Source organism: Corvus hawaiiensis, chromosome 21, assembly GCF_020740725.1.
Source record: "Corvus hawaiiensis isolate bCorHaw1 chromosome 21, bCorHaw1.pri.cur, whole genome shotgun sequence".
Lineage (NCBI taxonomy): Eukaryota > Metazoa > Chordata > Aves > Passeriformes > Corvidae > Corvus > Corvus hawaiiensis.
The window spans coordinates 8746144-8759578 of NC_063233.1; the positions used below are offsets into that span (position 1 = coordinate 8746144).

At 50.7% G+C, this 13435-nt stretch overlaps 1 protein-coding gene across 1 annotated transcript; it reads right to left on the reverse strand.

Moving 5' to 3' along the window:
• Positions 1–3596: 3596 nt before the first annotated feature.
• On the reverse strand, positions 3597–7171 carry ATP6V1G1 (ATPase H+ transporting V1 subunit G1). The gene is made up of 3 exons (XM_048325870.1): positions 7023–7171; positions 5185–5285; positions 3597–4335 (listed from the first exon to the last, which is right to left on the reverse strand). The coding sequence occupies exons 1-3, from the start codon at positions 7102–7104 to the stop codon at positions 4162–4164; spliced, it is 357 nt and encodes a 118-aa protein (XP_048181827.1). The 5' UTR covers positions 7105–7171; the 3' UTR covers positions 3597–4161.
• Positions 7172–13435: the final 6264 nt, after the last annotated feature.

Sequence of the window (13435 nt, forward strand, 5' to 3'; positions counted from 1 at the left end):
CTTTTCTTGAATCTCAAATTAAAAGAGGGAAAGCTCACTGTGTGCCTGGGATAATGATTCAGCTATTGATCCAGAAGATGCTTTATTAGATTATTTTGAGGCAGACGAATGTAATTTAATACCAATTTATTTTCTATTCCTATGCCGGCCCAAGATACAATCTCTTCTGCATGAAATTAGCACTTTCTCCTTTCAACTTCAAAGAAAGATTACACAGTGCTCCTTCCTTGGATTAGTCTGGGAAAACTTTTTCAGCAGAACATTGATCTGGAGGGTTCTTGATAGTATTTTCTGTTAAGACTTTAAAGCCAAAACCTCAGCTGGGATCAGCAGGTTCTTGGCTTGTCTCTCCCATTATGCATTAATGCAAGAACTAGTGAAGAGAGATAAAGGGGAAAGAGATTCCAGATGAGGAAAGCAGAGGGAAAGAGGGAAAACAGAGCAGGTTTAATGCAGGCAGAGAGAAAGGAGAGGAGCTGCACTATTTTTACACAGTCAGCTGTCACCTACAGGGGACACTGCAGGGTGGTCCTGCCCCACAACAGCAGGACAGCACCCGGGATACCCCATCCTGCTGCTCACACCTCCCAGGAGCTGCCCCAGGGGCCAGAAACTGCTGCATTTTCTGTAGGGTTACCAAATTCTGTCTGCTTCGGGGTCAGCTGGGCTCCAGGGTGGGAGAAAACAGCAGGAACCCAAAGCTGGGGATGGTAGGAAAGGGATAGAGAGACTGCCAGCAGCTCACTGGGCTGTATCTGGCATTAAAATAGCTCCAGATTTAATAAAGATCATCAGGAAATGTGTAGTGAACTCACAAAAGCAGAAGAATGAGGAATTTAAAGTTGCCAAATGTGGACTTGCCCCCTGGAAGACCCTGAACAACTCCCTGATGCTGCCATCCAGCACAACCAGCCTGGCAGCTCGAGGCAGAGAGGGGAAGGAGCAGGAAAATGTAGGGTCCTCTCTCTGTTTCTGAAACTGCCCAAATCCAGCTGTCAGAGGAGTTCCTGCTAAAGCACGGCCAGCCAGAATTGCTGCCCTCCTCATGAGAGCTCTCTGGACTCCAGATCTGGCCTTAGAGGTGATTTCCCTCCCTTATTTCACAGGATCGCAAGATCACAGAATATCCTGAGCTGGAAGGGACCCACCAGGATCATCCAGTCCAACCCCTGGCCCTGCACAGACCCCCCAACAGCCCCACCCTGGGCATCCCTGGCAGCGCTGTCCAAACGCTCCTGGAGCTCTGGCAGCCTCGGGGCCGTGCCCATTCCCTGGGGAGCCTGGGCAGTGCCCAGCACCCTCTGGGGGAAGAACCTTTCCCTGCTCTCAGCCTGAGCCTGCCCTGGCCCAGCTCCAGCCGCTCCCTGGGTGCTGTCCCTGGCCCAGGAGCAGAGATCGGAGCTGCCCCTCGGGAGGAGCTGCAGCCCCCGGGGAGCTCTGCCCTCAGTCTGCTCCAGCTGAACAATCCCAGTGCCCTCAGCTGCTCCTCACGGGCCCCTCCAGACCCTTCCCCATTCCCATGTCCCTCCTTTGGACACTTTCTCCCATTGTAGTGTCCAAACTGCCCCCAGGAGCAGGAGCCAGGTGGAATTTCCAGGGATGGGAGCCCAAATCAAGGGAATCACAGTGGTGTGTGTGCCCAAAGCAGCTTCTGCTCTTTCTGTGGTACACGAGCAGGCTGTGGCTCAGTCCTGAGGGATTGTCACAGACTCCCAGACTCGCTTAGGTTGGAAGAGACCTTAAAGATCACCCAGTTCCACCCCCTGTCATGGGCAGGGACACCTCCCACTATCCCAGGCTGCTCCAGCCTGGCCTTGGACACTGCCAGGGATCCAGGGGCAGCCACAGCTGCTCTGGGCAGAGGAGCAGCAGGAAGAATTCAGATACAGATTTGTTCTAACAGCTGGTGTGGGCTTCACTCCTACTCCTCAAACTTGCTGCAAAATGCCCCAAAAATCAGATTTCAGGGGCAGGAAGCAGCATGTCCCACTCCATCCCCATGTCAGGACTGTTCCCTGGCACAGCCTGGCTTAGGCACACAGGGCTCCCTTTCCCAGACCATCACAGGGCAAGATGAAAGAATCTCAACTGGAAATAAAATCTCTGCACTGCACTGCACAAAGCCAGCCTTCCTGGAGAGCAGTAAATGGAAGTCCTTCAGTGCAAAGTTGGAGTCATTCTCAACAGTTAAGTTTCGGGGAAGTATTAACAGAAAATTATTATTCTTGCAAGACATTGCCATTTCGGCATGTTCTAAAGGGAGCTTCTTCACAGCACATTTGCCAAGGAGAAATAATCAGAGAGGATTTTTTTCTTCCCCTTTTTCTCCTGCCTGTTCTAAAGAAGGATAAAAGTCCTCATTAACCACGAGAAACTTATGAACCAATATGAGTAAGTGGAGCACACACTTCACTTTTTTCTGGACAGAGGCTCAGTCTGTCACTGATAAGAGAGGGAATGAAATTGCTAATTACAGCCTGCAGGAAGGAGGGCTTTGAGGAGTGTCCTGCTGGAGCCTGAGCACCTGCTCTCAACAGGGAGAGATGTCTCATCTCCAAAGGACAGAGAGGAATTACCATGGCTGCAACCTTTTATGAGGCCATAACACCTCTCCACATTACAGCACACGGATTAAAACTGCTTTGATCCTGTTCTGCTTGTACCCACCTGGCTTCTCCCCCAGCCTGGCACATTTGACTTTGCAAGCAGCTTTTGTTTCAATTTTATAACCCGTTTAATAGCTTGAATTCCTGAAGAGATCTTTTCAGGAGTACAGTGATAAAATATGGCAAGAGGAGACCCCGCAGCTGTCTGCTCCTGCCTGCAGGATTCACATCCACATCCATCCTGCTTTTTCCCCTCCCCATCACAACTCCAGAGGCCCAAGAGGCTTTGCAGTGCCTCACTGAGGGGCTGGGGAAGTCAAGATGTTCTGAGGAACAGCATCCATGAGACTCCTTGCGAAGATGCCAAACTGCACAACTCCTGGGCCAGATCAGGGACACGCTGAGGTCCCTTTTCCACAAAAAGCCTGGAATTGAACTCAACAAAAAAGCAAAGCTGCATTTAATGTTCTGCTGGTGAGAGGAAGAAACCACTGAAACATGAAACCCCATGATGTATTTGTGTGTATTTTCGATTAAAGAGCTAGAAAGATTGATGCAGACAACTCCAAAACTCTTCTTTCCCACTGTTCCCAGGCAGGGGATGCTGCAGGATTCAGGATGACCTTGGTATAAACACACAGTGACCAGCACTGGACCCAAGGAAGGGTAATTACTGTGCAGCACCTGGCTATCAAACTATTCCAATGAACTGGCACCATTTTATTTCCCCTAATGGTCACAAGAACATTTGTTCCTGAAGGTTTTCAGAATGATCTGGCAGGTGAAGCATCAGACTGGAGCCAAGAGGAGGAGCTCTGTAATGGGTTTTAACTTACCTGCTGTGACCTTCAGATATTGGCTGTCTCTCTTAAACTTTCTTTTATCAATACTTGATGGTCACTCTGCAGAGTCCGGACTCCCAAGGTGCCCAGTGAGACCTGCCAGCACTCCCAGAACGGGTCAGCAGGAAGAACCAGACTGAGCAGAGGCTTTGGAGTGAAGTGTTTTTACTTTCAGGTGTCATAGTGCCAGGCTTGTACCTCAAGCTAACAGCAGAATATACAGAGGATTCAATACAGAGAAACTCAAGCACCTGAAAATGATCAGCCAGGACTTGCACAGCCAGGGAATTCTTCTTACAGGGTTTAAACCCTGTGCAGAGGTTTAACAACACACTGGAAAATGCAGTTTGGTCAACAAGAATACAGGTACACAGGTTTAACAATTACTGACACAGGCCAGCAGCTCTCTCCCTTCTCTATTTCACAGAGGGAAGCCTCTCACTGAAAACCATCACCATAAAAAGGGAGCATTCCTGTGCCAGCTGGACTATCTATTTAATAACTTAGCACAGATCTGAGACATGGCCACTTCATGTTTGAATAAGCTCTGAATCCATGTCAAAAGAGAAACTAAGAGAACTCCAAGAGCTCACTGAAATAATTTAACACATGTACAAGGAGGACAGGTAAGGTATGGCTAAGGGCTGTACATTCCACCTGAAGCTCAGACTTTACTCCCAGCACTCCCAGGACATTCCTCCCTCCTCCCAGCACTACCCATTGATGCGGTAATTCACATGGATCTCGGGTTTGATGTCACACACCAGTGACAGCAGCTGGGACATCACCACCTCCCGGTTCTTCTGGAAGTTCTGCTGGATTACGCTCATCTTTTCCTGAGTCTCCTTCTCAACTTCAGTGGTGCAGCTGCCATGGGAGCCAAGGGCCTACAAACAGCAAAGGAAAGAGGAATTACCATGCCAAGCTCTGTATTTTGTTATTTTGGACCATCTCAGCCATTAATCTTTGTTGAGGGAAGATTAATGTTAATGTTTATGTCAAAGAGACAAAAGTACTGCTGGATTTTTTCCTCAGATTTCACCCTAAACTTGTCCAAGTATTTCATCCTCAGCCCCTGCCTTTTATCCTCTTTTACAGAATCATCAAATGCTTTGGGTTGGAAGGGACCTTAAAGATCATCTTGTTCCAACTCCCTGCCATTTATTCATGATCCACCAGTTTAGACCATGAGTTTCTAAGGAGTGCCCAAAACAAAGGTGCTGCTGTACAGACAACTGGAACCCCATGGCACAACTGTACTAGAGAGTGCAAGAAAAGTAACACCCAGGAGTCAGTTTAAGCACAATTCCCATCATCCCATTCCTTCTACCCTTGGAGAATCTTTCTAAAAATCTTCCTTCAGCCCTCCCTTTTGGTGAGCAGGGACAAGGCAAGTGGCCTCTGCCACGTCAGCACCATGGAAACGAGCCTGTGACAGGATGAAAGAGCCTGGTCTCTTTTGGACACTGCTACACACAGCACAGTTTGGGGAGGCTGTCACCCCTCAGGGCACCCAGGAGCTTATTAAGCTGTTTCCCTGCTTGTTGAGATGCAGCACACCGTGTCCTGAGCCACTTCCACGGGTTTTTCTGGGACACGTGGCTGTGCCTCACAGGAAGGCACTTGGGGAAGTGCTCCTGCTGTAACTCACTCCACCCTGAGGGTGCTGCCAGAGCAAGGAACCCCCAGCACAAGGCAAAGGGGCTGGAAATAAGTGAACGATGGAGGAAACCAACCGCTGCCTCCTTGGCCTTGAACTCCTTCTCCCGCTGCAGGCGGTACTGCTCGATCTCTGCCTGGGCTTCCTCCTTGGCCTGCTTCAGCCTCCGGTTCTTCCCTGCTCCCCAAGGACAAACCAAGAGAAAGAAAGAAGAGAAAGCACTGAGAGCTTGTTTTCCTGATGCCCAGCCATCACCACAGTGTTTGCTCCTTCTGCAGGAGGGATCGGCCAAGCCCCCTCCCAGAGTTCGCTGATCTCTGGAGGACCCCAGCAAACCACGGCCAAGGCCACCAAGCCTTGAGCTTCCAGCACTGAGCAGTGGAGAGCATCTCGGAGCATGTGGATGCATCAGGCAGCATTCAGGTCTGGCTTTAGTCACAGAATGAATCCCAGACTGATTTGGGTTGAAGGAACCTTAAAGATCATCCAGTGCTACCCCTGCCATGGGCAGGGACACCTTCCACTGTCCCAGGCTGCTCCAAGCCCCAATGTCCAGCCTGGCCTTGGACACTGCCAGGGATCCAGGGGCAGCCCCAGCTGCTCTGGGCACCCTGTGCCAGGGCCTGCCCACCCTCCCAGGGAACAATTCCTGCCCAATATCCCATCTAACCCTGCCCTCTGGCAGTTTCCATATAAGAAGTCCCTCTCCCTCCTTTTCAAAAGCCTCTTTAAGTCACTGGAAGGGGCTCTGAGATCTCCCTGGAACCTGTTCTTCTCCAGGTGAACACCCCCAGCTCTCCCAGCCTGGTTCCACAGCAGAGGGGCTCCAGCCCTCAGAGCATCTCCATGGCCTCCTCTGGACTCTCTCCAGGTCCTTCCTGTGCTGAGCCCCAGGGCTGGGGCAGCTCTGCAGGTGGGGTCTCACCTGAGCAGGGCAGAGGAGCAGAATCCCTCTCCCCTGCTGCCCACGCTGGGGCTCAGCCCAGAATGTGTTTGGCCCTCAGGGCTGCAAATGCACTGCAGGCTCATGTCCAGCCCCTCGTCCACCAGAATCCCCAAGTTGTTCTCTGCAGGGCTTCTCACAGCAAGTTCTTTTCCCAGTCTGTACCCACTTTTGGGATTGCCCCAACCCACGTGAGTGTGCAGCTTCTGAGAGATCCCAAAAAGAGCCCACAAGAAAGAGCATTAAATCTTAATGTTGCCAAACCAACTGTGAAACCAAATGCAGAGCTGGCCACTGCCTCAACTTCCCCTCCTGGACTTCCCTCCACATTCTCCCCTCCAAGATTATCATCACTGCTCCAAAACTCTGCGTCTTGCAACACTGTCAGGGGGTTGAACCGCAAGCCAAGGCAAATATAAAAATACAAATATAGATATATGTATTTGTTTGAAGCAGAAAAGGTTTGCAAAGCTGGGGGTCTTTGCAACCAGAATTTCTCTTGCTTAACAGGAAAAGCTACCTTAGATCCATAAGGAACAGCTCTGTAATCACCGATGTGGAAACACGCTGTTTTCATCAGGGAAAAAGCGGCAGAAGGTAGGAAGGGCAGAGAGAAGCACAGCCGTGCCCCAAGCGAAGGCCGGGTTCTGGCGGTGGTGTCCTACAGAGAGCCCGGAGCTCCTGAGCCCTGCGCTGGGCTCTGGCAGGAGGCTCCCGGTGCGGCTGCGACCCCTCACACCGCACTCAGCCTTCGGGGGGAGCCTCCAGCGCTGCTCTCCCGAAGGCCCCACCGAGCCCCGAGCACCCCCGGGGCAGGGCTGGGGGATCCCCGCTGCCCCACCGCCCTCAGCGCCGGGCCGCAAGGCCTGAGGCGGCCGCGCCGGGATAGGCCAGACCGGGCTGGGCCGGGCTCCCCCGCCACCACACCCCCCGCGGCGGGGCCTGGCGGAGCCGGGCCGTGCCCTACTCACTCTTGCGGGCTTCGGCCACCTTCTCCGCGGCGCGTTTCTCGGCCTGCAGCAGCTGCTGGATGCCCTGCGACTGGCTCGCCATGGCGGCCGCTCCGTCGGGCCGGGCCGCGGCAGCGTCACTGCGTCAGGCGGGCCACGCCCACACCGCGCAGGCCACGCCCCGGGCCCGCCCCTCGCGCTGATAGCCCCGCCCACATGGGCTTAGCCCCGCCCACAGCCCCACCCACGCGTGCTAAGCCCCGCCCCTGCCCCGCCCCCTCGCCTGGGAATGGCCCCGCCCCCACCGCGCCTGGCCCCGCCCCCGCGGTTTGTGAGGGGAGCCCCCCCCCCCCCCAGTCCCGCTCCCACCGCCCCGTCCCCCGTGCCCGAGCCCTTTCTGTACCGCTGCCACAAAACCCACTTAAAAAGCCTGAGGAAGGCGCTGATGGGGTTTATTTTTGTTTCTTTCGTGGTTTGTAGTCGCTGGAACGGCGGCAGCCCCTGGATGAGCAGTGACATGAGCGCCAGGGGTGCTTCGGTCCCTCCCGGGCTGTGGCGTCTCCTCCCCACTGCCGGCATGCGGGGTGGCACCCCCAGCACGGAGCCACCGATGCTCGGAGGACTTTACAGTCATCCTGGACCACCTTTTCCAGGGGCTCCCAGGAGAGCCCAGTGTCCCCCGAACGCCCCCACGCTTCACCCCATCCCACCCCACGCTCACCCATCACATCCCAGGGCCCATTTAAAGCCCTGAGCGCAGCTCCCCCAGCACTTTTGGAGCATAAATTACAATTATTGTCAAATAATATCACTCTGATGAAGCCTCAGAGCCAGGACAGTGACTCATCGCTGCCGGGAGAGGCGGGGGGGGGGGGCTGCCGGTCCTCCTCCTCCTCCTCCATCCCCCGTGATGGAAGGGACAGGAGACAATGAATCAAATGTGTATTTATAGTGCTGAATAGGAATTATGAGTGTTTTCAGGGTGACCTTCAGCTGGGCCCAGCGATTAAGTAAATGGCCTTAGTGTGCCCATCCATTCAGGGGGATATTTTCTTCAGTGAGAGATAAAAGGAAAGATGGGGAGAAGAGCTTGGACCATAATTCCGGGGTTTGAAGCAAGGCTGGGATGCTGGGATGGGGCACTGGGAGCCACTGGGAGCAAAAGGATGAGCTGTGGCATCACATCCAGGCTGTGCTGGCAGAAGGGAAACCCAGGAAATCTGGTCCTACATCATCTGTCATGGATGGGGCAGCTCCAGCCAAGGGGACACAGCTCAGGTGCTGTGCTGGTTATCAGGGAGCCAAGAAATCATAAAACGGTTTTGGTTGGAAGGGGTCTTGTTTAGTTTAGTTCCAACCCACCCTGACATGCTGTCTCTATTCCAAAATATGTCACAGCCAAAAAAACTGGTAGGGTCAGCTGGGGTAGATCCAGGCTCCTTTACAGCAGGAACAACCCAGAAATGAGGTTCTTCTCATCTCATCCCAAACCCCGGGAGCCTCTGCCCTCCTCCCACCTCAGACCAAAGGCACAAAATCATTAAACTCTCCCTCTGACTCCCACGACCCTCAGATGATGCCCCTCAGCCTCATTCCCACCTAGAAACCCACCATGCTCATTAGCTGCTCCCGTGGTTTCAGGAATGTTCCCTGTTAATTAAATCGAGCTGAACCCAGAGATGACCCCAGAGTAGGATGCTCAGAAGGGGATACCAGGGATCAAACAGGGTTTGGAGCAAAGGGCTCCGAAGGGGTCTGGCACTGCCCTGAAGTCACAGGCAGCACTGGGGTGTTGGTGATTTTCAGACTCACAGCTTCTGTCTGTAAGGTGATAATGATAGCACTGCCCTGTTCTGCCCCAGAAATACTTTGGCTCTAATCACACTACATTTTCAGACAAAAATCCCTCTGAATTTCAACTCTGGGTCACTTCAAAAAACACGTGATGAGTTTGTAGCAATTTCATTTTGACAGTTAACAAATGAGACAGTAACAGTTTGTTTTTAAAACAATCTTTTGCTTGGTTGTGTTGCTTTCTAGTTTACAACTGCCCAAAAGCTAATTGAAACCTCACGGTATGTGTCACATGAAAGACATGTGAATCCAAAAGCTGTTGGAACAACTTCCCCATTCACTTAACGTTTGAAAAAATCGCTTCTTGCTGGTTGCAAAAAACAAAAACAAACTAAAACCCATCATTTCCCATCCTCGGACTTGCACAGGTATAAATAAAAGCTGCTGGAACCACTTGAATTCTACGAGCAATGGGTTGATAATTAATTAACATCAGGAGTACTTGGCTTTTATTCCCCCAGATTCACGGAACACGAGCTTGTCACTCGCTGTTAGAGGAGGCAGCTCTTGCTCACACTGACATTGGCATTCCTTTCTTTGTCCAGCACTGGGCAAAAGATATCTGAGAGTGATAAACTTGACCAATCCTAAATTTTATGCACCTCACATTCAACGGAGGCTGAGGGAAGGATATTTATAGGAGACTGAGGCTGGTCCTGCTCACTAGGATGGGAAAACAAATTATTAAAATAAAGAAATGAAAGCATGTTCTTTCTTTTTTTAGCCGCTTCCACAGATCACGAGAATGAAAATTAAATTAAACAAATCTCTTAATTAATTTTCATTCTTTTTCCAAAACCTTTTTTACTTTCTTGCAAGCACTAAATACTTCTTTTCATTTTGGAGCTGCATCTTTCCTCGCTCTGCTTTTGTTCTATGCTGGGTCACAACTCCAAGCATGTGTCACACAGGTTCCTGAAATACCAGCAGATACTTCTAGAATCAAGGAAAAAAAAATACAGCTTGTTTTTGCTTTTCTTTTAGTTCCCAAGCCCACGCAACACACTCCGTGTCTCATGATCCTGCTGTCATTACAGATTCCCAGACATATTTGGGAAGAATGAGATTTTAAACAGTGTCTGGCCCCTTTCCAGAGCAGGTAATTACATTTTTCCTCTCTAAATTCCCTTGCACTTTCAATTGGATCCGTTATTATTCTCCATTCCCCAAGTTAAACTGTTATGCTGTGCAATTGTCTGTTCTTTCAAAGAGGTTTTGTGTTCACCCCTGGGAACTGAGCTGATCTCTCTCTTCTGAGGTTTAATTCATTAACAGGAATGCATTGAGGTGATGCAGCTGTTGGATGTTGATAAAAGATCATTGGTTGATTATTACAGGATGATCAATGAATGATTATTAATGAGCATTCATATTTTGGAGGGATTTTTAAATTTATAAACAGAGGATTAAAAATCAAAGTACAGCACAGCAGTAGAATTTACATAGAAAAACCAATTAAACCCTGAAGTTCACAAGTTGGTGCCACTTGTCTGTACCTGACCTGCGCCAAGAATTTGGCCCAAATATCCCAAAAAAGAGAAAGAAAGCTCCATTTATCATTTGGAGTTGCTCTGTGATCAAGGACAATTTAAAGCCTGGAGTAACCTGATTGCAGTGATGGAATTACACCAGAATGGACTTACACTGATGTGGTAAGAATTGATTTTTGTAAAAGCAGTTTAAGAAGCCATATTTCTGTGTCAGCCCCTGTTATCCTCCTTCGGGATAAGAGAGCTGCTTTGGGGTGATGCTTGGCTGTGCCAGTGGCTCACATCACCCACCAGGCTCGGTTTCATATAAATCAGGAGCTTTTGTAAGAGCCAGCTTGGAAGTTCTGTTTGTTTATTCTTCTGTTGTGATGAAGTGTCAGCAGACCTTATTAATTCCTTGTCCATCAAAGGAAATCTCCATTCCTGTTTCCTTGACATCTCCTGGCGTCCATCCTTAATCAGAGGTCAAGTGTCCTTTGCAAAGGACGTGGCTGGGAGGATGAATGGACACGAGACTGAATGTTCCCCATGGGGCATCCGTGTGTCCCATCCCTTGGGATCCCTCCATCTGGGAACGCCCTGTCAGGGCTGTCGTGGACTCAGCACAGGCTGTCTGGACCAGGATTTTTGGATCTGACAGCCAAACAAAGCAGGTCCTGGAGCACAGTAATAAATAACATCTCCTGTAATGGGCTGCACCAAAGTTTTGGCTGCTGAAGGAAGCTTCCAGTTCTTCACAAGAGCGTTCCTCCCGCTCCACTGGCAACAAACACACAGAAAATCTTATTTTTACGCCACCATAAAAGATCTCTTGTCTTCTCAGTTCCGCTTTCTCTGCCCCAAACCACTGAGTAATGTCACTGTGCACCGTGGTACGGGCGCTGCTGACTTCCAGTGATGGATGAGACAATCCCTGTGCACGGAGATTGTTCGGTGCTCGGAGCTCTTTGAGTAAATGACACACGGCAGCACAAGCCTCATTATCAATATTGCCTGGAAATATCAGAAACATCAGAGGCCGCAGTTTAATTTGGATGCTTATCATAAGCTCGGGAGAAATGGAAATGTGTGACAATAACAAAACACTGCAGCAGTGATGCCAAGCAGCCCCGAGCAGCTGATGAATTTCTAGGCCACAGGGGAAGGAGCTGTGGGTGCTGGGGGATCCTTCTCCAACACTTGTTCAAACAAAAGTGATGCCAGGAAGTGACAATGTCTGGAACTCCAGCAAATATCCCTGCAGCCTCAGGGGCCTGAGGAGATGTAGAACAAGAGCTGCTGATGTGCAGCTTCCTCATGGGACTGCTCACATCACTCAGCTCCAGGGCTCCTGCCTGCTAAATGAAGCAGCTTTTTCTCCGTAAAGGCAGTGGAGCGATAGAGCCTTCACTGCACAAGTTCACCCAAACGCTCGGAATTACCCCAGGAAGGTGAAGTGAACTTCCCTCGTTCCCAGCTCAGAAAGTTTGGATCCTGAAGCCAGACAGCAAATAGCTCCTCCAGGAAGGTTTTGCAGAGGTACATAAGCACCTAGGCATGCAGATAGCTACCTAGTGGAACTAATTTGTTTACAATGTTCATGGAAAAATCTTAATAACCAATTTCTATATTTAGCCTAAATGCCTTCGAAAATCCGAGCTCTGCATCCCTGTGCTCACTGTCCCCATCCACTCCTGTGGGGCTGCGGGAAAAAGCCAAAAATAAACCCACAGCCAGCATGACCCTCTTACAGTCCTGATTTTGTCAAAACCAACCCAAAAGCTGCTGCCCTGCTGTGGCCACACTGCACCCCCAGTTCAGACTCCTAATTACCCAGCTCAGTGCAGAACCAAGCCCACTCAGTTTACCTGAATTACCCCCTCGTTCTCTCACTGCTCTCCTCTCCCCAGATCAAACCCCTGCTTCATCCCGCTTGATTTCCATTGCCATTTGCCACACAGCTCTCAGCTGCAGGGAAAAATAAAATCAATCAATTTTTCCACTCCCTCATCCAGCAGCTTCATGCTCCACCCGGCATCGAGCTCCGTGCTGGCAGGATGAGCTCCCCAGCAGTTGGCCACCACCAAAGCAGCCCAGGGCCATTTGGTCACCGAGTTGCAGAGCTGCTGGAGCAGGGGCTGCAATGATCTGCCTGACTGTGCCACAGGCAGGGGCACAGGAGCAGAGTTTGGGCTCTGTGTAATGGGATTGCACATCAGTGGTTTCGGGATATTAATAGCAGGATTAACCTGAAACGGCTGCGGTAACAAATTGATTATCAAGAACAATAAATCATCTCACATATGCAGGTAGCCCGGGGGTTTTTTGCATTGTAAAGCCATGAGTTTGTCTACAGGACTGTAACAACCCCCAGCATGGAGCAATACCCAGGAAAAAGCCAACCAAAATATGATTAAACTCTTTTGGGAATGCAGAAGGCAAAGAGGGAGAAGGCTGCTGGATTTTACAGCTCTAAGATATGGACACAAGCAATGTGACTTCTTCTGCTGCCCCTCCCCACCTCCACCTGCTGACCAGTCCTTTCCAGAAGACTTTGGGAATTACTTTGCAGGGCCTGGAGCCAGGACAAGATGTGGCTGCTCTGGGCATGAAGGACATGGGAAGGAGTGTGGCTACTTCAGCATCCAGCAGTTGAGTGATGGCCAGCTCCCCCTGCATCCCAGAGCCTTGAGCTCCCTGGATTTGCTCATGCAATTTTCCATACACAACCCTTGGAATGCAGACGGGTTACTGCTAAAGGCTCAGCCCCGCTGGATCCAGCTGCCTTCCCCCTACAGGAACAGGGATCCAACAGAGCTGCAGTGTTTGAAGGGCATCGAAGCACCAGATACCCAAATCCACCCCACAAAATCCACAGCTGGAATGTGAACTCTCATTTCCTTGGAGGCACGAGTGAATAACTCCTGCACGTGGACTGGAGTCATCTGCTCCTGATGCAGACAGGAAACATTGAGTGAGCCCCAGGAAGGGCCCTGCTCTCACCCAGGGAGGTGAATTATTCCTGCATTGGGGCAGATTCCTTGACCATGTCAAATCCACATCCCCGGAGCTGGAGATGAGCATGGCTGAGAGGGAAAAAGGATGTGCCTC

Bases quoted from the DNA above. Each gene is read 5' to 3' on its own strand.
- ATP6V1G1 (XM_048325870.1), bottom strand. From the start codon at position 7,104: ATGGCGAGCCAGTCGCAGGGCATCCAGCAGCTGCTGCAGGCCGAGAAA. The intron at 5,286-7,022 runs GTGAGTAGGGCA...CTTGGGGAGCAG, and splicing joins GGTGGCCGAAGCCCGCAAGA to GGAAGAACCGGAGGCTGAAG. The intron at 4,336-5,184 runs GTTGGTTTCCTC...TGCTGTTTGTAG, and splicing joins TCAAGGCCAAGGAGGCAGCG to GCCCTTGGCTCCCATGGCAG.